The 24,179-nt window shown below is 40.2% G+C and overlaps 1 protein-coding gene across 7 annotated transcripts in view; it reads right to left on the reverse strand.

The window, feature by feature from the left end:
- Positions 1–24,179, reverse strand: part of PLCE1 (phospholipase C epsilon 1) — a 316,064-nt gene that overhangs the window by 30,090 nt on the left and 261,795 nt on the right. For all 7 annotated transcript variants that reach the window (XR_014253085.1, XM_082423538.1, XM_082423536.1 and 4 more), the window contains 8 exons: positions 23,784–23,845; positions 23,247–23,412; positions 19,825–19,932; positions 18,226–18,342; positions 15,105–15,263; positions 9,780–9,909; positions 5,271–5,392; positions 4,269–4,386 (listed from right to left, as the gene is read on the reverse strand). Coding sequence is in view for 6 of the 7 variants with exons in the window: in XM_082423538.1 (XP_082279664.1) it covers positions 4,269–4,386; positions 5,271–5,392; positions 9,780–9,909; positions 15,105–15,263; positions 18,226–18,342; positions 19,825–19,932; positions 23,247–23,412; positions 23,784–23,845 (982 nt within the window). In the remaining variant the exon portion in view is untranslated. The remainder of the gene's footprint in view (positions 1–4,268; positions 4,387–5,270; positions 5,393–9,779; positions 9,910–15,104; positions 15,264–18,225; positions 18,343–19,824; positions 19,933–23,246; positions 23,413–23,783; positions 23,846–24,179) is intronic.

Consider the following 24,179-nt stretch of genomic DNA (forward strand, 5'->3'; position numbering starts at 1 on the left):
GCAAAGTTTTTATCTCTGTTGGCAAATGTGACAAGGCCTGCATGATTATTACAGGACGACCACAGATCACACTCACACCCATCTGATCGTACACCAGAAAGATTTCGAAAAATTGCGTGAAAAGAAAGGGCTCCAGAACCTAATCACGCAGTTTGGAGAGATGAAAGAATGGCCAAGAGCCTGAGCGGTAGCATCATAATTGTCTAGGATCAATTCCTTCCCGAATGAGCTTTGACTTAACATCTGCTTTCTTGATTCCTCAGTTTTCTTACCTACAAAATGGGTGCAATTATAGGAACTCACTCACAGGGTTAATCTGAGGATTGAATGGGAAACAGATTATGATGGTAATCATGTTTCATGGCTTCTCTTTCTCTCTTCTGGTCCAACCACTCCCTGAATCCTTCCTGCCTGTCACAGTGCCCGGGGCGCAGTGGGAACTTCACAGATATTTGCTGAATGAGGAAATGAATGCACACCATGCAGACCTGGCTCCAGGGCAGGAAGTGTAATTTAAAGGCACCAGTGCCTCCAAACCATTCCCACTGTCTACAATTGTACCATTAGAGAGTATTTCCTTTAGCTGAAACAGCATTCGGGGGGCCACTTTGAGATGAAAATTTATCTTCCAAGAACATCATCAGAGAAGACAGGATAAAGTAGTGTTTAATAAGAGTGTAGACTCCGGTGTTTAAACCCTGTTCCCTGCGATGCGACCTCACACAAATTACTTAACCTCTCTGACCACTTCTTCATCTCCAAAAGGGTCATGGTTAGGATTAAATAAGATAATGTATATCCGCATACTTAATAGAGTGTTCTGTTCAGAGAAAATGCTCAGTACACAGCAGCTGTGGGGCTTCTACATTTTTTTTTCTCTGAAGTATCCAAAACTGCAAAGATGCACAAACTTGGACTAGTGAATTCTTATGCTTTACCTTAAAACTTTATGTGAATTTTGCCCTCTACACAATGATCTAACAATGGATTTTCTCCCGAGTAAAAGAGATGAGGGGTCAGAGTGAGGGGCCATGTTCATTCTGGGGTTTTTGCACACATCCCGGCACATGCTGACATCCTCCAGGGGTATGTGGGCCCTCCTGTGAGAAGCCTGGGCATCCTCTGGGGGGCGGGGGGTGAGCACGTAAGGAAACAAGGGCTGGGTGATAAAGAAAGGGGAAGGAATCTGGAGAGGCCCAGAGAAGTAATTGAAGGAGCAACAAAGAACCTTCATCTCCCCTGCTGGTCTGTTCACCAGTGAAAATGACAACAGCCATTTCAAGAGAGCCAACTATTTTCCAGATAGTGTGCTAATCACGTTGCATACCTTATCGCTACTTTTTATAATAACCCTGCACGTTAGCACTGTTATGCCTCTTTCACAGGTAGGGAATCCAAAGTGCAGAGAAGTTATAGAACTGTCCTGGCCAAGCTCACTGAGTAGTGGAGCCCTGCCACTGAAGCAGGTCTGTGATCTTGGGGAAGTTACTTTACTTCTGGGGAAGGTCGTACCCATGATCTTCATGGTGCCTCACTGCTCAGAAGAGGTTTTTGCATGTGGCTCCTTGGAGGGGACTTGGGATGGTGAAAGGTGAGATGCATTGAAATTGATAACGTAGCAAAATTAAAATCAACAGTGTAGCAAAATGAACATTTTTTTTTATTATTGTAATTCATATAATTTATTAAGTTACGGCTCAAGAAAATGAACACTTTATGGTATTTTCCTCCTGAGCATCAAAACTAATCATAATGACAATAAATATTTAGAAGGTATTACGACAATGATTCTGGCAATACAATTTAGTCATTTTGAGAAAGAAAATAAATTTGGGGAAAGAAAAATATAAGAAACTTCAATTACTAAAAAAATATATTAGAATATAGTATACCTATAAAGAATGTGTGTTATATAAACACTTAAAAAAACAGCATACTTGGAATTTTAAAAATAAGTCAAACAACCCCATGCTTCGCCTGTGCCTCAAGTCAAAAGCTAGACCAAATGACGTTTTGACCCTTCCACAATTCTCTACCTGTACAGAAACTTTATCTCTCACAGTGACTTCAAATATCTCTTGGAATTTGTGCTCTTTGTTTACTCAGTGCTTGAGAGGAAAAGACAAAGCCAGAGGAATGGTTTGGGTGCAGTGGCAGCTGAATTTATAAAGAACAAGAGATGCAGTGAGTATGATTCTTGGATGGAGTGGTCTTCACATCTGTTCCTGTGATGAAGGACATGCAGGCCACGAGGCTCTTTGACAGTGAACGGATTTTACCCCGTGATAAGAACAATTTCACCAGCTGCAGATATGGTCATACTGTACTTATGAGACAGAAAGTCAGGATCTGTGAAACTAAACCTACATAGCTAAGGTCTTGCATTTCTTTGAAATCTTTGCTTGCTACTTATTTATTCTCATCCTCCTCAACAGAATTTGCTAGTAGATAAGCAGTAGCAGCTGCCAAAAGTTTAAAAACAGTTTATGGGAGAAAACTTAAAATCGAGAAAGTTCAATCTATGATTTTTTTCCCCTTCTGGTGTGTGAAGAGACCACTCGTTACCTAGTTTTTCAATAGTCCAGGACCTCTGTCCCATTTGCAGGGCACAGTGTGAGAACTAGGGCTTAAGATAAGCCTCTGGAAGCCAGGATCTGCGTCCAGACCATCTTAAAAAAAAATGAGGGTTGGTATTTTAACATCCCTCTCTAGGCCAAGTTCATATATGCTGCTTACTAACATTTAGACGGATCTCCCAATTCCAGCTGCTTTCCTGTTCTCAGAAATCTTGTACAAGGGAATCCTTCTTCTTAATAGGAGCAGATGAATTTTTCTGACTTCTATATATTTATGGACTTTCCTGTTTGCCCTCCACCTCCTGCTGCCCCATCTGGATGAGCTCATTGACAGCACACCCTAACAAGAGAGGCAGGGTAGCGCTAGGGTTAAAGGCAGGACTTTGGAGATAGACAGGCTTCAGAATCATAGTTCTACCACTTATTAACTGAAATGCACATTTTTTGGGGGGGCAGTGGTTTATCAGCTTAAGTTCACTTGTACTTCTAAAAATGGCCAACTGGGGAAACCTCTCCACTGAAACCTTGTCCTTGATCTTTGCAGTTTGGGTGGAGACTCACTACCCAGCTCAGGGATGGGGCATGTGACCTAAGCCCTAGACAGCCAGAGCACTGCATGTCCTTGGCCACAGTGATTGGTTCAGGGAGGGGCAAAGGATCCAGTGAAAAACCATGAAACTGCTGCTGAAACTTTTGGAAGAGACTCATACTGAAGCTGAATCTAGAAATATGCAGCGTTAGCCTGCTGCAGCTGCCTTGCAACCGCAAAGGGAAAAGAGCCAACATAGTAGCAGCTGAGTGAGAAATATGGAGAGAGAAAGCCCTGGACCAAGCTGTACCTGAAACTCATATATCCCTTCACTTTTCAACACATAAGCCAATAAATTTCTTCTTTGCTTAAGTAACTTCTGCCACTTTCAAACAAAAGAGTCTTAACTGATATGCTCTGAAACCTTGGGCCAATTATTTCATCTCTCTCAGACTGTTATTTAAAAATGGAGATAAATCCACCTACTCATAGAATTATTATGGAGTCATTTAAGATGATGTATGTAAAATACTTAGCATAAATCCTGGTATTAAGTGCTTAATATTTTAGCTATTAGATGTTATGAATATTATTATTATTAACTATAATGGAGAGATATATGATCTGAAAAATGAACATTTTATGGTATTTTCCTCATCAGCATCAAAGCAAATAATAATAATAATAATAAATATTTAGAAGATACTGTAACAATGATTTCAGCAACACAATTTAGTTATTTGGAGAGCATTCACAATGCCCAATTAAATAAATAGAATATTTTAATCTTTTGGTATCTTTAAATGTTATAAATGATACTGTCTATTCTTTTTTTTTTTTTTACCTTTTATTTTATATTGGAGTACTTGATTAACAACATTGTGTTAGTTTCAGGTGTAGAGCAACGTGATTCAGTTATACATATACATGTATCTATTCTTTTTCAAATTATTTTTCATTTAAGTTGTTACATAATATTGAGCAGAGTTCCCTGTGCTATACAGTAGGTCCCTGCTGGTTATCCATGTTAAATACAGTGTGTAGATTTAAATCCCAAACTCCCTAACTATCCCCCCTTCTCCCGGCAACCACAAGTTCATTCTCTAAGTCAGTGAGTCCGTTTCTGTTTGTAAATAAGTTCATTTGATACTGTCTATTCTTACCTGGAAACTTTACTGCTTGGCAATAGATGACAAGGTCAGAAAGCTCTGGTGCAATCTGTCTGCTTTCCTTTTTATTCTGAGGAAGATAAAATTCTTCTCCCAGTTCCATGTCATAAACCTATCAAAGGAAAAATGATACTGGTTTACAGGGAAGGTATATGCCACTCACCTTGGAATCCCTAAAGCTCTTTGTTCCTTTCTCATGCCATCACTGTGTTTCACTTGCTCTACCTTATCCATATACATGTCCTAACACCTTCCCTAGAGAAAAGCTTTCTGAGAGCAAAGGGTTGAGTCTAACTCATCCTTCATCTTCCCTCAGAGCACAGTCCAGCGTCTTAAATGTGGAACACTCAATACATAGTTGTTGGACGAACAGACAGCGGAGTATGTATCTTCTGTGGCTCAAATTTTTGGCGTATTTTATTATTTTGTTGTCCAACAATGTCACTGTAACTATGTCTATAGATCTGCTCAGAGTCTATACACTGTGCGGCGCTTGAGGGTTGGGTCCGGGTATCTCATTTTTCTTTCTATTCTTGTTGTCCTTCCTCTGTTAACACTTCCCAATCAGGCCTGTTTATCTTCCTGGTCATCCCGAACACCTTTAAAACTTCTAGCAATTCCTTGAACGTACCAGCCTCCTGGTCTGAATGCCCTGTTTTTGTCTGCTTCTCAACACCATCGTGCTCTGATAACACTGTGTAATCACTGTTCTCTGTACTTATCTACAAGCACTGTTAACATGTTTGTCTCCATGGCCAAATCACCTCCTGTGCTATCTCATTGCCTGCCACACACTACATCTTCAGTAGGTATTGGCTGGACGAATCGATGACTAACCTTCTATAAATTGCAGATGGGGGTCCCATATCATCACCATGTGGACTTTGGCATCTAAGGGAAAGTGAGCGGAGAGGTGAAGGGAAAGGATAGGGAGGGAGTGAAATCCTATCTGAAACTGACGGTCCAAGTGTAATTTAACAGAAACCATTCACCCACCTTTCCTTTGTTGCAAGCAGAGTTATCTGCTTTCTTTATCCTCTTGGGGATTTCTTCATTATACTCAAACTGAAGTTTGTCATTACATGATTTATTTTCAGGTCTGTCTTCTAGAATGTTGTCTGAAAATGAGTTGGCAGGCTTCAGTGAACAAGAACTGAATGCTTCACTTAAGGGCTATGGCTACATCATTGCAAGGATATTCAGGTACTTGTGCTTATCTGTAAGACTGAGGTGCTGGCTACATGTTACCAAAATGATGGCTTGAAGTATAATTTTAAAAATTTGTTAAACGATACATTTACTTTTGATTGAATAGACTAATTTACCAGTAGTTTTGGTACCATATAGACGTAATCTAAATGAGAAAGCTCATTTTCATACAGATGATTGGAACTGTGCAAACATTATGGAAGATACCCTGTCAAGAAGCTCTCAGCACACAAGTTTGGGAAGGATTTAGTGGCTGAAGCACTTCTAGATGGTGCAGGCATGATTTAATCACGCTCACTTTAAAGTGAAGCTATTAGCTTTTTTTACCTCTAGAAATGTCAAAACCAGAGGGAAAAAGACACTTACTTGCAATGCAGTTTTCACAATTATGCTTAATTGGAAAGTAAAGTTTTCATAACTGTCTATCAATTTATTAAGGGAAAATCTTAAGGATAAGAATTAAAATATATCTAAAAATTTCCAAAGTATGACAGATAATCTTATACTTTGCTCTTGTTTTGGTATTACTATTCAAAATGATTTTAAAGGTGTTAGAGATGTAACATGATTATGTTCTTTTAAAATGAAAAACAAGAAAGCTCATTTCTCACCCATGATTTTACTATCTCATCAGATCACAAATGCTTAGACCAAAATATCCTTATACCAAATCAGGGCCATGCAGGCTGCCAAGAAATAAATGAGATCAATCATTTCATTACATTTTTATTCTTATGAGGGTCACAACTTCATGCTAGTCAGGCCTAAGCAAATGGAAACAGAATGCCGACATTCATGCAGTTAAAAGGTCAGGTTCAAGTGGCTTTACCTTCCTGACTGTTAGGAGCAGGAGAAGCAGTAAGGACATCTGCTACAGAAAAACAGAATCAGAAAGGGGATAAACATAAGGAAAATTAAGGCAAAAAGCCAGATAAATTAAACTAAGGTATGAAGCAAAGCATGAATAACAACAGCTTAGATTACAAGGTAAATGAAATAAGAAATCTTCCATCGATTTAATATTTTGACTACTAAGGGATGCAAAGGCTAGCAATAAAAGAAGTGCAAACATTGTTAACGTTAATCATGCTGCCACATTCACATTATGTATTTTCAGCTACTGATTGTCCTAATACTCCTCAAAATACTTTATGTCAAATGGATAGAAACTGATTAATTTGTTAGAATCATGCAGTCATTAGACTTCATATATACGAAGTCATAGAATGTCTATATGAAATTGGAAATTCAAATCTCTACTCTAGTGCATGTTCAAAGCTAGTCAAGATAAACAGCAAGGTTGGGAAAAAATTAATTGATATTTATTTAATAAAATTTAATTGAATAAATATTCATCAAGAACTTAGTGGCCAAAAGGCAGAGTAGCAGTTCCTGAAATATTTGAGCCTCATTTGCAACTTCCTTTAGATTTTCTGGAAGTAATTCTGTGCCTAGGAACTACCACATTTTTTCTTTTAAAGTGTTCTTTTCTAAAAATAATTTATTTTATTTTATTTATTTTTGGCTGCGTTGGGTCTTCGTTGCTGTGCGCTGGCTTTCTCTAGTTGCAGCGAGTGGGGGCTACTCTTCGCTGCGGTGCGCAGGCTTCTCATTGCGGTGGCTTCTCTTGTTGCAGAGCAAGGGCTCTAGGCGCGCAGGCTTCAGTAGTTGTGGCACGCGGGCTTCAGCAGTTGTGGCTCGCGGGCTCTAGAGCGCAGGCTCATTAGTTGTGGCGCACAGGCTTAAGTTGCTCCGCGGCATGTGGGAGCTTCCCGGACCAGGGCTCGAACCCATGTCCCCTGCATTGGCAGGCAGATTCTTAACCACTGTGCCACCAGGGAAGCCCAGAACTATCACATTTTTATAACCAAAAGAGGTTTTAGACGAATTTGCTCATTTTATATATGTGAAAACTGAGGACTAGAGCTGTCACAGAGATAAACTGGGCCACCCAGACTTTAGAGACGGGTTTCTAGCCTGAGGTGCCTGCAAGGGGCTCAGAAGGCCTGTGAGGGGCTCAGAAGGCCTGTGAAAACTCCTGCAATTTTATGTAGAAATTTGAGACCATGTTTATTTCTCTGAGGGGACTGGTCACAGCTTCCATCTCATCCTCAAAGGGATCCATCATTACCAGAAGCTTAGAAACTTTCGGGGTCCTGCTAAGAAGCTGGGAATGGTCCTACCCTTAGCAAGCAGGTTTCTGTTTTCTTCTTATCTCAGCCAGAGAAAGTGAGGTTGAGGGAAGGAGGCAGGGATGAGCTCGGCACCACAAACCATGACCAAAAGTGCAAGACTGTCTGGCATTTAACAGTAGCATCAGGACGCCTTAATAGGGTAAGCTTAAACAAGTCCCGGCATAATCAACTACAAGGCCTATTTGGGAATCAGCCAGTCAGAGGACTCTTTCAATGAAATGGGAAATTATCATGTGGTGGTATTGGAATTAACTGTCATAGATCATAGATGTTAGTGCTAGAAGGGAGAACATCAGACAACCTGTAACAAAATCTTCCCATTATGGCATCTGAGAGGCCTAAAGTCTAGAGTGGCGAAAGGACATTGACCCAAGGTCTCACAGTCTATTGGAGCAGAACCTGCGGGTGCTTTCCATGTATACCCCACCCCAGCACATGTGGGTTTTTAAAAAGCATGCAACTGTCCTAGAGATTCAGTGGGGTAGGGTTTAAATTTTACCCTCCTAACTGAAAATAAATCAGAAAGCTCCTTCCCCCACCTTCCTCTATGCATTTTGTTATCTGCATATCAAAACTTCCTATACTGCTATTACTAATAATTAAGAAAAGTCTTTTCTTTCCTGTTTTCAAAAGTACAGAAAAAAACACAGAAGTCATTTATGATAGAGAGTGAATTTATCTTCCAGAGCACTAACTTCTTACAGGGGCAAATAACATCTGGATTTGGTTGATTTCTTAAATGTGGTTTTCATTTCTTATCAAATAAATTTGTTCTATGAAACAACATTACCATGACTGTGGTAGAGATCCACAGGGAGGAATAAGTCAATATAAAAAGATTCATACTCCCATGACTTCTGAGGAACAGGATACAAGAAATGACCTTGACTCTTTCCCATTTTCTCCCTCTTTCGACCTCCCCATTAGAGAATATGCCCTTCGTGTTATCTGATGGGACTTCAGATCGAGTACATTGGCTTTTAGTTGACGGTATGAAGCAATCAACAATTACTAAGGACAAATATTACATGGACAGAGACTAGTATTGCATTTGGGGGCAGAAAGAGGTTGGACTGTAGCTGCTGGCTATGACGGAAGCTCACAAAACCAAACACGGCCAGGAGACAATCGTGCTGCGCGAGAAGCAGATATATGAAGGAGTGTAGCTTGATTCTCTTAATGCAAGTGGTAAACGGTTACTGGTCTGCGCATATCTGCATATTAACAAGACAATATCCTACAGAGAAGTAATGTAGTCTACATTTATAACGTTTAAATAAACAGGAATTTTGTTATTTTTTCATTACTAAATGTTTGTCTTTCAGAAGTTGCCAAAATTAAACAGTCTACCATCAGCAGTAGTACCTGAGAAAACATTTTGCAATCTCTAGCAAATGACACTAATTTAGTGCAAATGAAACACAACTGAAACCTAATTATCTCCTAAGAAGAATCCTTCACCTTTAATAGGTAAATAACATCATTCATGTGACTTTTTTGTATTGCACCATTAGCCATCACCCATATCTTTTTGGTGGGGCCAGAAGGAAATGTCTGGTTGGCTTAGTAATGTGAGAACCAGGGAAGGGGGGCGGGGAAGGGAAATGCTGCTTCTTTCTTTGCTATGCTCTTAGAAAGCAGGAGCGAAAGCAGTGAAGGGGAGCAGCAGAAAGCACAGGAACGCGATGCTGCCCCCTGCAGGTGGTGCAGGGGAGAGAAAAGAGTCAGCCTTCGTCTACAGTTCCTGCCAAGAGCATCCGCTACACCAGATGCTGAAAGGGTGGGAACGGGGTCTCTCTGCAGTAATTCCACCTCTTCCTCTAGAAACCAATTTAGGAACAACCCCTGGATTGCTTCCCACACCCTCCTACTCTTTCCTTGAGTGCTGTCTGTAGTGGCTGACAGAATCCCTTTCCAAGGAGGACAGGTCCTCCTTGCTAAGCAGCAGGATTCCAGAAACTCTTAGATAATATTACAACAATCTGTATTGTTGGTCTATGGAGCATCAGACTTATTTTTGGAAAAAAAAGACACCCAAAAAACCCAGTAGAAAAATCTTCCAGGCGCTTCCCTGCGTATAGCATAGCGTTGGCTCTCTTACCGTCAGAGAGGGATTCATAGTCATAATCATATTCGTCCTCTTCATCTTCCTCTTCTTCGTTATTAGCAGGTGGAGGGTTGGCACTGCCACCATTATAAGCCTGAGCTTGCATGGACGCTAGCTGATGAGCCTGTAACATATCAGTAATTAAAGACTGCAGATGCCCAGCTACTGAACTTCCATTTATAGCTACCAAATGACCACCTAAGGCTCACCACAGTCATAAAAAGTGGCTTAACCTATTTTGATTATTTGAGAAAAGCCCCAAAACTCTACAGTCACTTAAAGAACAACGTCAATACTTCAGTGAATGTTAACGTCCCTACAGGAGGAATCCAGGAGCTTTTAGGAAACAATCACAAGGAATCCATGTGTGGTGCCCAGCCATCCAGGTTTCCTAGGACAACCCCACCAGGAGAAACCTGGGTGCTTCAGAAAACCACCATCAATCCCAAATGATGAAGAAGCAAATCAGCCCATCCATTTTGGAAAAGTAAATCTCTGCTAAGAAACTGTTTTTTTTCCCCCCTTCTTAAAATACTATCTAAAGGCCTTTGACCTTGAGAAAAATGTTAGAATCCCTATGGACGAGACCAAAAGAATAGTTGATTTAAATAAAGTTTTTTCAACAGACCTTTCTTTATTTGAACCGTCAGTCAGATTAACAAAATAGGCCTAGAGATTTCTGGAAAATTGATGTGTGCTATCGGGGAGGTCATGTGCTTCTACATTTGACTAGAATTACTGTGAAGGAATATCACAGGACACAAGAATAAATATAAATCTGGGAACCTAGCATAAGGAAATAGTCCAAAATACAGGCAAAGTTACTTGCATGAATTAAAAGCAGGAAGCAACCTAAAAGTCCAACAGTAGAGGAGTGACGTCAGTAAACTATGGTGTATCTGCTTGAGAGAATAAGACTTGACAAATAATTGTGATATATATTTATTGAACAAAGGATACAGAATTTTGCGTGTGTGTATAGATATAAATAATATTTATACATGTAAGCATATACATATATACATGTATCTATGCAAATATATATATAATTCTATATCCTTTGTTCAATAACTGTGTATCTTTCTGTCTACATATAATGATTATAATTATATAAAACGATGTGCATAAAAGGCTAGCTATTAAATGTTAATACGGTAGGAATTCTTGACCTGTTTTTATGGCACAGGCCCCTTAGGCAGTCTGGTGAGGTAAGGTCCCTTCTCAGAATGATATTTTAAATGCATAGAACAAAATACATAAGATTACAAAGGAAAAAAAGAATGCTGATACAGTTAACAAATGTTAAAAAAAAATTGTGCTATAGGAATAATATGTTTATTTATTAACATAGTAAAAAATATATAATGGTAGGTCAAGTAACATTTCTGAAATAGTGATGAGCATAAATAATTCTTGGAGATATTAGCAACAGCTGTGATATAATATGAAACATCTGTGATTTCTACTGGTGACAAAGACACAGATGCTGCCAACTTTACTGTGGTTTGTTCCCTACATTTATAATCAGAGGAAAGGCTAAATTTCAGCTAGAGGTTAGTGAAAATGAAGACGTAATTTTTTTTCGGGAATTCCCTGGTGGTCCAGTGGTTAGGACTCAGCACTTCCACTGCAGGGAGCATGGGTTCAATCCCTGGTTGGGGAACTAAGATCCTGTAAGCCGCATGGCGCAGCCAAAAAAAAATTTAATTTTTTTCATCTAATTTCATGGACCCCCTGAATTCTGTCTGTGGATATTACTAAGATTAAGAATCCTTGTGATACAGGTTGTGTTTGGCTTTGGAATTATGTGTGTTTTAAAATAATTCTTCCTTAAGTTTTCCGAAATGTGGTTATATTACCTTTATAATAAAAATATATACATAAGGAAGATACAGTATAGGCTACGTTGATATCGAGATAAATCTTTTACATGCCGTCTACTCCAGATAACTGGGCATTGTCTAGGCTCAACATTTTTATGGAACGCTAGCTCCATGCGTGTTAATAGCTGTCATGTAAAAAAATGAGAATTACTGTAACCACAAAACACAATGGAAGTTTAAAAACAGCATCTTACAGAAACTGAGTTTCACAGAGCCTTCATTAAATATGCTAAAGGGCACCACGGTTCTTCAAAGATCTCCAGTGCAGCATTTCCCACACTTATTTAACCAGGAAAATTTTCTTTTCTTTTTTCAGAGTGTCTCACAGGAGTAGCATTCTTCCAAGCTTTGGGAAATCTGCTCTAGGCACAAGTGAGCTACAAAAGCAAGTCTATCTGTCCTGGATAAGCAAAGGGCCTTCCTGCAGTAAACATGCAGGGTGGAGCCAAGTACCGAGAATGATGATGCCAAGAGCCCGGTGGGCCCCCTGACAGAAGGTTTTGAGAACCAATAATGGGGGTGCTGCCGTTCAAAGTCCCACTACCAGCAAATGTCAGAAGGTGGAGTGTCCAGGTCCCTTCGACGCTCAGGTACTTCCCCCAGTGCAGGAAGTATGGGACAGGTGGCCCAGAGACAGCCAAGAGCTGACTTCCTGATTCTTTGCCGTATCCTACTTATTTTGAGGCAGAAAAACAGGACCCCAGCCCTTGATAAAAGCAATTCAGATATAGGCCTGGGGGTTAGAGTGGGGTGTCAGGTGAAGAACTGGCTCACATGGGTCCAGGCAGGAGCCATGTCTCATTTGCTCTGTTCCCCCAGCCCCTAGCACAGCACCTGTCACTGAGTGTGAACTGTCTGAGTCTAGCAGGCTGGAGTTCAGGAGACCAAGGGCAGAATACTGGTGATCTGGCGGGGTGTAGTTAAGGATCCTGGGCAAGAGCCTTAGCACGAGCCTGAGGCAGATGGAGGGCTTCAGAAATACTGCTCTGAGTCAGTGCATCCTTGCTGAGGGTGAGTTTCTTGCACAGAAAGGACCCAGACCTTCTAAGTTAGAGGGTTGGTCTGAGCAAACTGGAGCTCCTGGCATGCATTCACCCAACCCCGTGTGAACTCAGATAACCAGGTCCAGACCCACAACCTGCCAGGCAATTAATAAGGCCTTGCAGATATGACTGTCAGTACCCCTTGGGAAATCATGGGGCTCTGGAAGCGATTTTAAAAAACTGAAAATGGGATTATATTGTCCCATTTTTCCAAAAGGAGGAAGAGGTAAGTTGTGGAAGTTGTATGGTAGAAAGTGCCAAAGTAATGCCTGACAGAATCTCAGAATGGATTATTTGGTTGTGAGAACACAGAAAATAAAGAGGCGATTCGCAAGAAGTAGCATAGGTTTACTAAGAACAAATCTCCCACACAGTAACCTCTTTAGACTTTGCGGGTAAGGTAACTCACTTTGTGGGAAATAACAGATAAGCAGTATTTTCCAACTTTCAGGGGAGATAAGAATTATTTTTAAATAAACAGATTACCAAGTCTTCCTTATGGAAATTCTGATTTAGTTGGGCAGATTTGGGACCTAAGAATCTGTGTCTTTGAAAGTGCCCCAGTGATTGTTATCAATGTATCCTACTTCTGTGTTGCCTTTGACAAGGTCTTCCCTGAAGACCTGAATCAGAATCCTGGCTCTGCCACTATGAACTAGGTGGCTTCGAGAAAGTCCCATAAAGGCCTAGATCTCAATTTCTATTCTATAAAGAAAGAGGTTGAAGCAGAGTCTGCAGAAGTCTGGGCTTCAGAGAAGAGAGCACCAGACAAGAGTGATAATCACCTAAACTTGAGGGAGGTCCTGCAAGAAGGGCCACAGGGCTCTCCATTTGGCCGTCCGGCTCAAGGGCAACTTGGGTGAAGGCACAATTTGGAAAACTGCTAATAAATAATTGGATGACAGATGGCAAAATCCACAAAGAACCTTGTATGCTATAATAAGAAACCAAAACCAAGAAGAGCAAGTTTAATAGAGATAAATGTGAGACTCCTGCTACACGAAAGTTTAAAATTAATTGTAAACCTGGAAAAATGGTGAGACTAGGCATAAGTTTAGTCCTGTGAAAATAACTGAACTCTTTGCTCTCCACAAACTCAACATGAGCCTGGTAGGCGTTAAAGAATTTAAATAGCAAGAACGGTCCTAGGTTGTATTAACTGAGGTATAAAGTTCAAATTAAGAGAGGTGATGGTTTCACGGTCCTTGTGCTGTCAGACCCTGAGCATTGACTTCTGGAAATCACATCTTAAGATTCACAAATCCAAGCATATCCACAGATGGAAGAATATCCAAATATTCTTAATGGAAGTGAAGATTTGACGATTGTTCCAAATAGACTACTCAGCTAGGTCAAACTGGACTTTTGACTCGATTCGACTTGAAATTAAAAAAAAAATTTTTTTATTGGAGTATAGTTGATTTAAAATGTTGTGTTTGTTTCTGCTGTACAGCTCGACTTGACATTTTTTAATCAATGACTTAGGACAAAGGTTCCAAATCTGTTGGGCTCATAGAATCCATCTGTTCTCTGGGAACCACTTAAAGCAGAACTGGAGTAGGGCCTGGAGGCTTAGAGGTGATGCTCAGAGAGAAATTAAAAGCTCTAGGCCATGACCTAGTTTTACTTTGGACTGTCCACGCTGCCGGGGCTGCACCATTCTAGTCCTGCGGGGCGCTGAGGTTCATGCAGCAACTCTTGGTTGCTGTAATTTTCAAAAGTGGTGTTTCAGGGCCAACAGTGCTCTCCTAAATAGGACAAATAGTTTTGGCAGCTGTCATTCTGTGGGATGAGTAAGTTCAACCTGGCATATGGACTCAGTGGTCCTGGACCTGAACTTTTTCACAGATCCTTGGGCTGAGGGCCCTCCTACATAGGCAAGTCTGTGGTGCTCGGGGACTAGATCTCTATGGGTGAGGCAGGTACAGAAGTGCCTTGGGGTCCATATGCCACAGTGATACACTGTGCCAACTTCCATGCTGGGAGCACAGGGCTGCTGCTATTGGGGTTCTACTACTGACCTCAGGAGTCATAACCCCATGTCCAAGTGCTCTCCCAACAGGGGACTCTTCTTAAAGAGGACTATAGCGACCATTGTGGGATTGACAGCTGTGAAGCCCAGGCCCAGAGACAAGAGTCACATATTATCCTGCTCAGAATAAATTAAATAATGAGGTACATTCTACATCAATTTTTCGAAATAAAATTTTATGTAAGTGGGAAGAGAGTATTTATCAGTCTATTCAGTGGAAAGCCAAAAATCAAATGTATCATTCGAGGAAACTGAATCTTCAAAAACTGGTTACCCATCAGTCATCTGAAAGGTTAGAATGACATTAATTTCTTTGTTCTGGGCACACAGCATACTCATAACTTCTTTAACAAGAGAGTACCTTTTGCTTTAATATATCCACCGGTGTCTGATGGGCTTTTAACTTCTTATTTTTGAGAAGCACTTTCCTCCTGAGTTGGTCAGGTGAGGGAAGCATTGGATCATCTGAGAAATCACTCTCAAATAAGAATTTAGCCACCAGTTTTTCTCCAAACACAGTCTAAAAACAATAAAGAAAACACATAATCAATGCCCTTTATCTATACCTGAATCATCAGCTAGATATTTCAGCCCAGTTGAATTGTTCTAAAAATCCTAGGAAGAGGAACTAGGAAAGATGTTGTATCCGTGTGTCCTGCCCCCCAGTCCTGCAGAGTTTCTTACTGGAAAGAAGGGAAGTGGTTAGAAGGCCAGGAGGAGGGGTCTAGGCCCCTCTCCAGGGGGGCCCAGCTCTAACTATTTAGAAAAATACTCTGGGGTCTGATGTACTAAAGAAGAAAAAGAGATTCAGTTAGAGGCTGTGATTTGTAGAATATGGTCTGTTCCAGACATGGGTAAGAAGTCACAAGGATACAAACCTTGAAGTAGGTAGGAAGTGGGGACAAAAATGAAAAATAATAGGGAGAATTTGTGACCACCGAGTATAAAGAACCACAGACACCATTCTCATAAAGCTTTTCTAAGCACTGGTCTTCAAAGGGAAATGTGTCTCCCCCAAGGACGTGGGTGGTGGGGGAAGGCACAGGATGACCCATTTGGGGTGAGGGTAGAAAACATGTCAGTTTCCATTTCTAGTTATTTTTTAAAGAAAAAAAGAACAAAATGGAAGCTTATTAGTGCTTAATGTACAGACTGAAAATGGCGCCCTCAGTCTGTACATCAGGCACTGTTCATGAAGGTCCCTGAGGGACGAGGGGGGATCTCTTGATGCAGAGGGACCAAAGGTGAGTCCCTCACATCTTTGTTTGCTAACAGCTTATTGAGATGATCACAGTTTGGGTGCTTTGGTGACGACGTGTGGTTAATTTCACAAAAAGACTTTTCTTTGAAATATTTTGTAATGAGATGAAAAGTGATTATGAAAATCTTTTACAACATATAGAAGCTCACATTTTATATAAGGAAAAAGCAGTTAGTTAAAGGAGTATTCTAAGTTATACAATTTTCTTTAAAAAAAAAGTATCCTAAAATTTCGGACTTTTTCTGTGTTTATAGTGGGTAGCTGTACTTTGTTACCAGACGATGATGATGATGATGATGATAAAATCACTGTTAATCTGTTCCTATATGATAAGGGTAACGTTTTAACACTGAGTGAGAAAGTAATTGCTTTTTTTAAAAAAATAAATTTGTTTATTTTATTTATTTATTTTTGGCTGCACTGGGTCTTCGCTGCTGCACGCAGGCTTTCTCTAGTCGCGGTGAGCGGGGGCTACTCTTTGATGCGGTTCGCGGGCTTCTCATAACAGTGGCTTCTCTTGCTGTGGAGCACGGGCTCTAGACGCGCGAGCTTCAGTAGTTGTGGGATGCGGGCTCAGTAGTTGTGGCTCACAGGCTCTAGAGCACAGGCTCACTAGTTGTGGCGCACGGGCTTAGTTGCTCTGCAACATGTGGGATCTTCCCGGACCAGGGCTCGAACCTGTGTCCCTTGCAGGCGGATTCTTAACCACTGAGCCACCAGGGAAGCTCAAAAGTATTTGCTTTTTAGATAAAATTTGTGTTCTGGAAAGAGTAAAGACAGCTGTCTAAAAATATTTCTATTGTGATGTGATTTTGTTGTAGGAAACAATGTGTGTTAACATAAAAACTCTTATGTATGCACACTCAGGCTACCTGGAAGCAGATTCTCTAATGGTTAAAAAATCCTCTAAATGAAGGATTTTAGTGGAGTCTAAACTCATCTGTTAAAAATATAAAAGGCAACACCTTTTCAATAAGTTTATAAGAAAAGCTGATTGATACCAGGAAACATATAAATTGTCTAGCCAAATTCCAATAAGAACCTTTGCCTCATTAATGGAATTGAGAAATGAGTACCATGATTTGGCAAGTGCAGTTAAGGGCACCCCTTTTCCATCTGGATACAGGTATCTTTGTAAGACATTTTTATCAGCTACTATAGCTGTTAAAGCCAAATATTGAAATAATAAACTAAACTTAAAACCAGACATCCAAGTCAGTGATCACAAAAATTTCCAAAATAATGAAGTGTAGTTAATCATATTACTCCCACTAAAAATTTAGATAATAAATAAATAAGTTTATTTAAATTTTTTTTATAATAGCAAAAGGGTTTTTGTATTATTAATAAATAATAGTATTTAAAAGTTATTCTTTACTTCATCCTTTCTATGTTACTCTCTTTTATATTCTATTTTTGCATGTTTTAATTCATGTATAAAATATGTTAATAAGTAGGATATGTATATAATTTATGAATAACTCAATACACACACAACAGGAATACGTGGTATATTTTACTGATGGGGTATGCAATCAAAAAAGTTTAGAGACCATTATTCTAAATGATGGCAAAGAAAAGGCAACATGAAAGGCTAATTAGTTTTGTTGACATTAGTATTTGGGGACATTTCCCTCTAGCCATGCTCCTCCCTCCCACTGAGAGCCATATTCCCATAAATGCCTCTACCAGTGGAGGAAGGGGGAAGTATAACGGCATATTTGCCCTTAAATCTGTCTGCATTATAGTTCCCTTGTATAAGGAAGAGCCGAGTGTTAACAGCACTATTCTGGCCAGTCTAACCTCTTCACCACCTTGGATCTCCATATATGAAGTTGGACCACAAGAAGATTTGACTTATTTGCCCTGAGATATTTTCAGCTTTTCCACATACAACTGACAGGTGACATCCTGGCATCCCTGATTTGTGGTACCAAAAGTGTTGGAAAGTTGGTCTCTTGTTATCTCCGAAAATTTTCTGGAAATGCTCAGGAGACCACAGAACAGTGCTTCTATCACTCCAGCTGAAAAGATGGACCACTCAAGAGACAGCCCAAACTCCCAGGGCATCCCCATTTCTCAGGTCTGAGGGACCTTAACTGTACGTGCTTCACAGCTGAGGTCCAGCTGTGGCGTGGTCCACAGTGGCCCCAAATTAAGCTCAACAACAGTCACAAGACAAAGGCCAAGATACCATCCCGTCATTTAGCTGATACCTTACCTTGAAAATTTCTGCCATTTTTCGTTGCTGAGGCAATGAACAGTGGTTCTCAATCGATATGATGATGGGGAGGTCGGAGTTGATAAAGGCACTGCGATCGATGGCTTCAACCACTTCCTATGAGAGCCAAAACAGCACATGAGAGTTCAGATATCTGCCCAAGGTGTCAAAAGGCAAGGCACTTACAGCCACAGAAAGCATCTAAATTGTTTATGCAGAAGACTCTGGCCAAAGTGGTTTTTATCTTTTCAAATGTATTTTCAAGTTAAGCAACAGGCTATTTTCTATAAACACATTAAACTATTCATATTGAGTATTGTTCACATACTATGAGGAACAGCTATCAGTATCCTGAATTTAACAAATATATATATATATATATATATATATATATATATATATATATATATATATATATATATATATATATATACTGAGTATAAGTAAAAGACACTGTATTAGTTACAGAATCAAAAATAAGGCGAAGGCTTCCCTGGTGGCGCAGTGGTTGAGAATCCGCCTGCTAATGCAGGGGACACGGGTTCGAGCCCTGGTCTGGGAAGATCCCACATGCCGCGTAGCAACTGGGCCCGTGAGCCACAATTACTGAGCCTGCACGTTTGGAGCCTGTGCTCCGCAACAAGAGAGGCCGCGATAGTGAGAGGCCCACGCACCGCGATGAAGAGTGGCCCCCGCTTGCCGCAACTAGAGGAAGCCCTCGCACAGAATGAAGACCCAACACAGCCATAAATAATGAAATAAATAAATAAATAAATAAATAGCATTCCCTTTAAAAAAAAAAAAAGATAGGCGTAAGATACTTTCCTGCTTTCAAGGAGTTTATAATCAAATCTACTTGGGGCAATAAGACATATATCACATATATTTATGTATGTATGTAAACACAGTTATCAACTCCTCCTTCCCTCAATATAGGGTATAAAAAGTTTTAAGAGAGCTGAATAGGAAAATGAGTTAAAGAGAAAATGCATTTTAGCCACCATCTTCACATACAAGACAGAAATAAGAAAATTCCTTCCCAGCCCAGCCACGGTTCAGAAAAAAATGATGTTACAGCCAAAGACCCTCTGAATGAGGATAGTAATTGCACAATGAACAAATAAACTACTTAGAATTTGAAATAATAATACAGTGAGACCAGTCTTCCTGGGTGACCAATCTCCCCAGGTGGAATCAATTCTCATTACTTCATAATGTTATTTAATCATCTCCTGACACATGATGCTGGCCTTTGTCAGCAGGACACCGGGAGAAATGACCTTTAATTCCTACAGCAAGAGAACAGACCCTGCCTTTTATATATCATCTTATGATGTAAAAATTTCAACAATATTATTACATGATAACTAATTTAAGGTAATGGTTACTAAACTTTGGTCAAATGAGAATCTAAGGAGAGTTCTAGATCAACTCCTAGGAAAATGAACATGTGCACATCCTACACAATTTGGGGAAGCCTTAAGACGCAGGATAAGAACTCCCAACCTAAGGTATAACTTGGAAGAGTCATTCATTTAAATGATGAATGAAGATAATGACTCTTTGTGATCTGATTTAAAGAAAGTTATGAAGCATTACCTTGAAGGGGATCTTGGTTGTCAGGGTGTGTCCATGATAAATGATGGGCATCCCATCATCTCCGTCCCAGCAGTCCAACTCTACACTCCTACAGCCTTGCAGGAGGACCTGTGGGATCAATGAATGAATCCACCCCAGATGAGCAAATGGAGATAAAGTCTCAAATTAAACCCAGCACAGGCTTCCACATATCAGTGTTCACTCTCCAGGCTAAAACAGAAGGGCCTAAGATTGAAAAGAAATATTGCATGTTGGCCGAAGGCCACAATTTATTAGGGGTGGGGAAGGGAGAGAATAGATTAAGGTAGAAAGAGTGCTTACCACAGCTGAATACTATTGGAAGGTAAAATTTGATAGCAAAAACATATGACCATTTTCCCATCAACTTTGGTCCCTCAAGGGACCTACACATGGTGCATCCTGAAATGAGACAGCCAGGCTATAACTCTATCTGGGCAGATGTCAGTGGAGGTGACACAGGTGCTGATGAGGAAATGAGGCCACTGATTCCTTAGTGAACTGATCAAACATTTATATAAATCCAATCAGGATAAAATCTCCTCTGTTTAGACCCACATTCTGCCACCACCTAATACCTTTGCTGTGAACATACAGCATGGGAGAAGAGTAGAAGCAGGGAGTTATCAAGGATTTGCCTTGCTGTCTAATCCTAGAACAGCCTCTACAGCAGAGATGACAAATAATCCATTAAGTCCCCTCTCCACACCCATAGCAGTCATCAGTAATCAATCATAATATACTTGCCCCCTAAGCTCTGATGTGTTATCTCACAGCCGCCTCAGCAAAGAACTCCAGGAAACACTACCAGTGAATTAGATGAGATGATACCTATTTGCTTTTCTGGATCTAGAGCTGGAAGCAGAGCTCCTGATATATGTGCTTGGGTTGCATCTCTGTAACGTTTGCTTGGAGCAGCTTCTTCCCCCATAGACTGTATTTGTGGACTATCTTAAAGATGACCATATTTTGAAAGGGTCAACCAAAGCTAAAGGTGGATATATCTGTGAATGGGCCAACTCTCTGATTTAAGAATCCACCTAACTATTTTCATGTGACAGCAGTCCAGTACTGGGGGCTAGCGGCCATTAGACTTGCTGCAACATAACTTGGATAGTGGAATCCCCCTTATTTTAATGTTTTTATATGAGATACTTGCTAGATTCTTCCCATTGCACAGCATACAGCACCCAGTTTTCCTAGGTAACCTATCTTCCCAGGGCGAACTGATTCTTTGTCAAGGAAACCCAAGGCTATCAGTGTCTGCCAGCACTAGAGTATCTAGAGGTGTGTTGCTTTGGGCTGAAAACTGTCGTGTAATACGACAGGTGGGACGTGAGGCTCCCTCATCTCTGTAGTGAGCCGCGCTGGGAAGAATGTTCACTGACCAGCAGCAGATGAGATGGGTTTTCAGTATGAAAAGACTAAAGGTCCTTATCAATGTCTGCATGACATTAAGGCTTCCACATATGGCTAGAATAGGAGAACCAGGGCTGGAAATTCCAGGTGAGAACAGGGCTTTTTCTCACTTCTCATCTGACCCATACAGTAATCTTGGGAGGTAACTGGGAGAGCTGAGAGAGAGCAGAGAGTGGTAAGAAATGAAATAAAGGGGAGCTTCATACTAAGTTTAATCACATCTGTGAGTCTATTTGAGGGGTTTCTGTGCCTTATTCAAAGGCTGTGACAATCTCTACTTGAGGTGTATGTTAAGGAGTAAAAAGAAAAAAAAACCTCCCTGATGTCAAATAAGGAAATGCAGTAGGAATTAAAGCTAGGACATTGGTCCCTGTTTATTTTCCTGGGATAAACACACACACACAGACACACACACACAGACACACACAGACACACACACACACACACACACACACACTTCATTTCTTTCCTCTGGAACAATGGATTTCAAACTTCTTTTAACCTTGGAATTCTCGGTACAAATGGAGGGCCAATATATAAAGTACATAAAAGAGCAAATCTTCAGTGGCAGTGGTTACTGTCTGCTCTTCTGTGTCAGCAGCTGAGGCCCCTTGACAGAACTCTTATTTTGAAAATCACTACTCTAAGGACACATCTTCATTTCATAATAAAATCCCCTTAGATTTTAGAGTTTAAAATACATACTCCAGGGCTGCCCTGGTGGCGCAGTGGTTAAGAATCCGCCTGCCAATGCAGGGGACACGGGTTCGAGCCCTGGTCTGGGAAGATCCCACATGACGCGGAGCAACCAAGCCCGTGCGCCACAACTACTGAGCCTGCGCTCTAGAGCCCGTGAGCCTCAGCTGCTGAGCCCGTGAGCCTCAGCTGCTGAGCCCGTGTGCCACAACTACTGAGCCCGCATGCCTAGAGCCCGTGCTCCTCAACAAAGAAGCCATCACAATGAGAAGCCTGAGCACTGCAATGAAAAATAGCCCACGCTCCACACAGCTAGAGAAAACCCACGCACAGCAACGAAGACCCAATGCACCCAAAAATAAAATAAATTAAAAATGGATTTCTATAAAAAAATAAAATAAAATAAAATACATGCTCCATACCAGATAAGCTTTGGGACAGAAGTTTGACCAATGCTTTGAGGAATATATAGACTAATATCAGAATAAAGGAAGCTCAAGTCTGCTGGGTTTGTGTAAACAGCACAATTATAATTTTTACACTTGGACCCCCCCCAACACACACACACACACACCTGGACGTAGCTAGCTCCTCCCATAATTAACTCACCTTGTGGGAGTTCAGAAAACAGACAGCATAGACAAGGATGTTGCAGAAAATATAACAGAAGCAACAGACATATGGATCATTGAGAGCTGGATGTTTAGGTCAAAAGGATGTGCTTTTTCTAGTCCGGAGACCCTTCTGAGTTTTCAAGAATATTCCCATGAATTTAAATGTGTAGGGACAGTGCCTGCAGTCTGTTAAATTGTTTTTTGTTGGTTGCCATAGGGATAGATTAATTTTCTGACAAATTGAAAACGAAAACAAACAATATTTTGGGAATAACTTCACAGACAGTTGCATTTTCTGCTATGCTTTCCCACTACAATATATTGATTTATTTAGCATTTAGTGAAGCAATTAGATAGTTTTCCCATGGGAAAATCTAATTTTAGTAGAGGTAGGTCAGACTAACCAGGATCTAAAAGCTATGAGTCTCAAACAACTACTTTTTAAATTTTGCCTAGAATAAAGGTTAAGTGTAGATGGGGGGGGGGCAGAAACAAAAAGAAGTAAAGAAAACAACTGTATGTATAGGCAGTTTTCCCACACATCGTGTTTCCTCACATTTCACAATTAATAGTGTATAAGTTCTTCAAAGGAGTCTGGGGTCAGGTTTTTGTGACTTTGGGGGTTACGTAAATAAGGTTTAATGAAAACCATATTCCAAGTGAAATTCTCAGTACCTGGCTGTAGAGTTCTACTGAGGATTCTCCTTTGAGTTGATGGCCTGTGAGGTAGGTATTGTGTGAAGATTCAATGTAATAGTAGGAGAGGGGCAATTGCAATTCTTTAATGTTCTCCTGCGACTCATCATTTTTCGAAGCAAAATTATCTTTATCCATCAGAAACCTAGAGGAAACAAAGTTTCTTAGAATTGCATGGGAAAAATATATACGCTTTTTAAAAAAAAATGAACAATAGTTGACTTACAATATTATATTAGTTTCAGGTATACAACATAGTGATTCAGTATTTTTATATATTATACTCCATATAAAGTTATTATAAAACAATGGCTATATTCCCTGTGCTGTACATTACTTCCTTGCATCATATTTATTTTACACCTTGTAGTTTGTATCTCTTAATCCACTTCCCCTATCTTGCCCCTCTGTCAAACCCTCTCTCCACTGGTAACCACTAGTCTGTTCTCTGCATTTGTAAGTCTGTTTGAAAAATGTATGCTCTTAAATGATGGGCAAAGATTTTTTAAAAGTTACCTTGCAAATCCTTCAAACGACATTAGGCCCTGATGACACATACTGATACTAGGCTCGAACTTCTGCAAGGGATACAAAAAGAGTGTCATTTAAGTAAAGGAAACTAAAGGGAAAACCCACCACATCATTTTTTGAAACTGTTCTGTTTTCATCAGGAAACATCTAAACCAAATATTTGAACTAATTTATTTATGCAGTGGTAAGGTGTAGTTTTTCAGTCTAAAAGAAAACATTAATTATGTGTGATTTTATTATACGAAGCATATTTATTTAAGAGAAAAAAGGAGAGTGGGAGAAAAGAATAAGACTGATTTATATGAAAACAAACGATATCGGTTTACGCAGGTGAAGATGGGGATCGTAAGGGCAGCTACCATAGAGTTGGTGGGAGGTGAA

This window comes from Balaenoptera physalus (genome assembly GCF_965194825.1).
Source record: "Balaenoptera physalus genome assembly, chromosome: 14".
Lineage (NCBI taxonomy): Eukaryota > Metazoa > Chordata > Mammalia > Artiodactyla > Balaenopteridae > Balaenoptera > Balaenoptera physalus.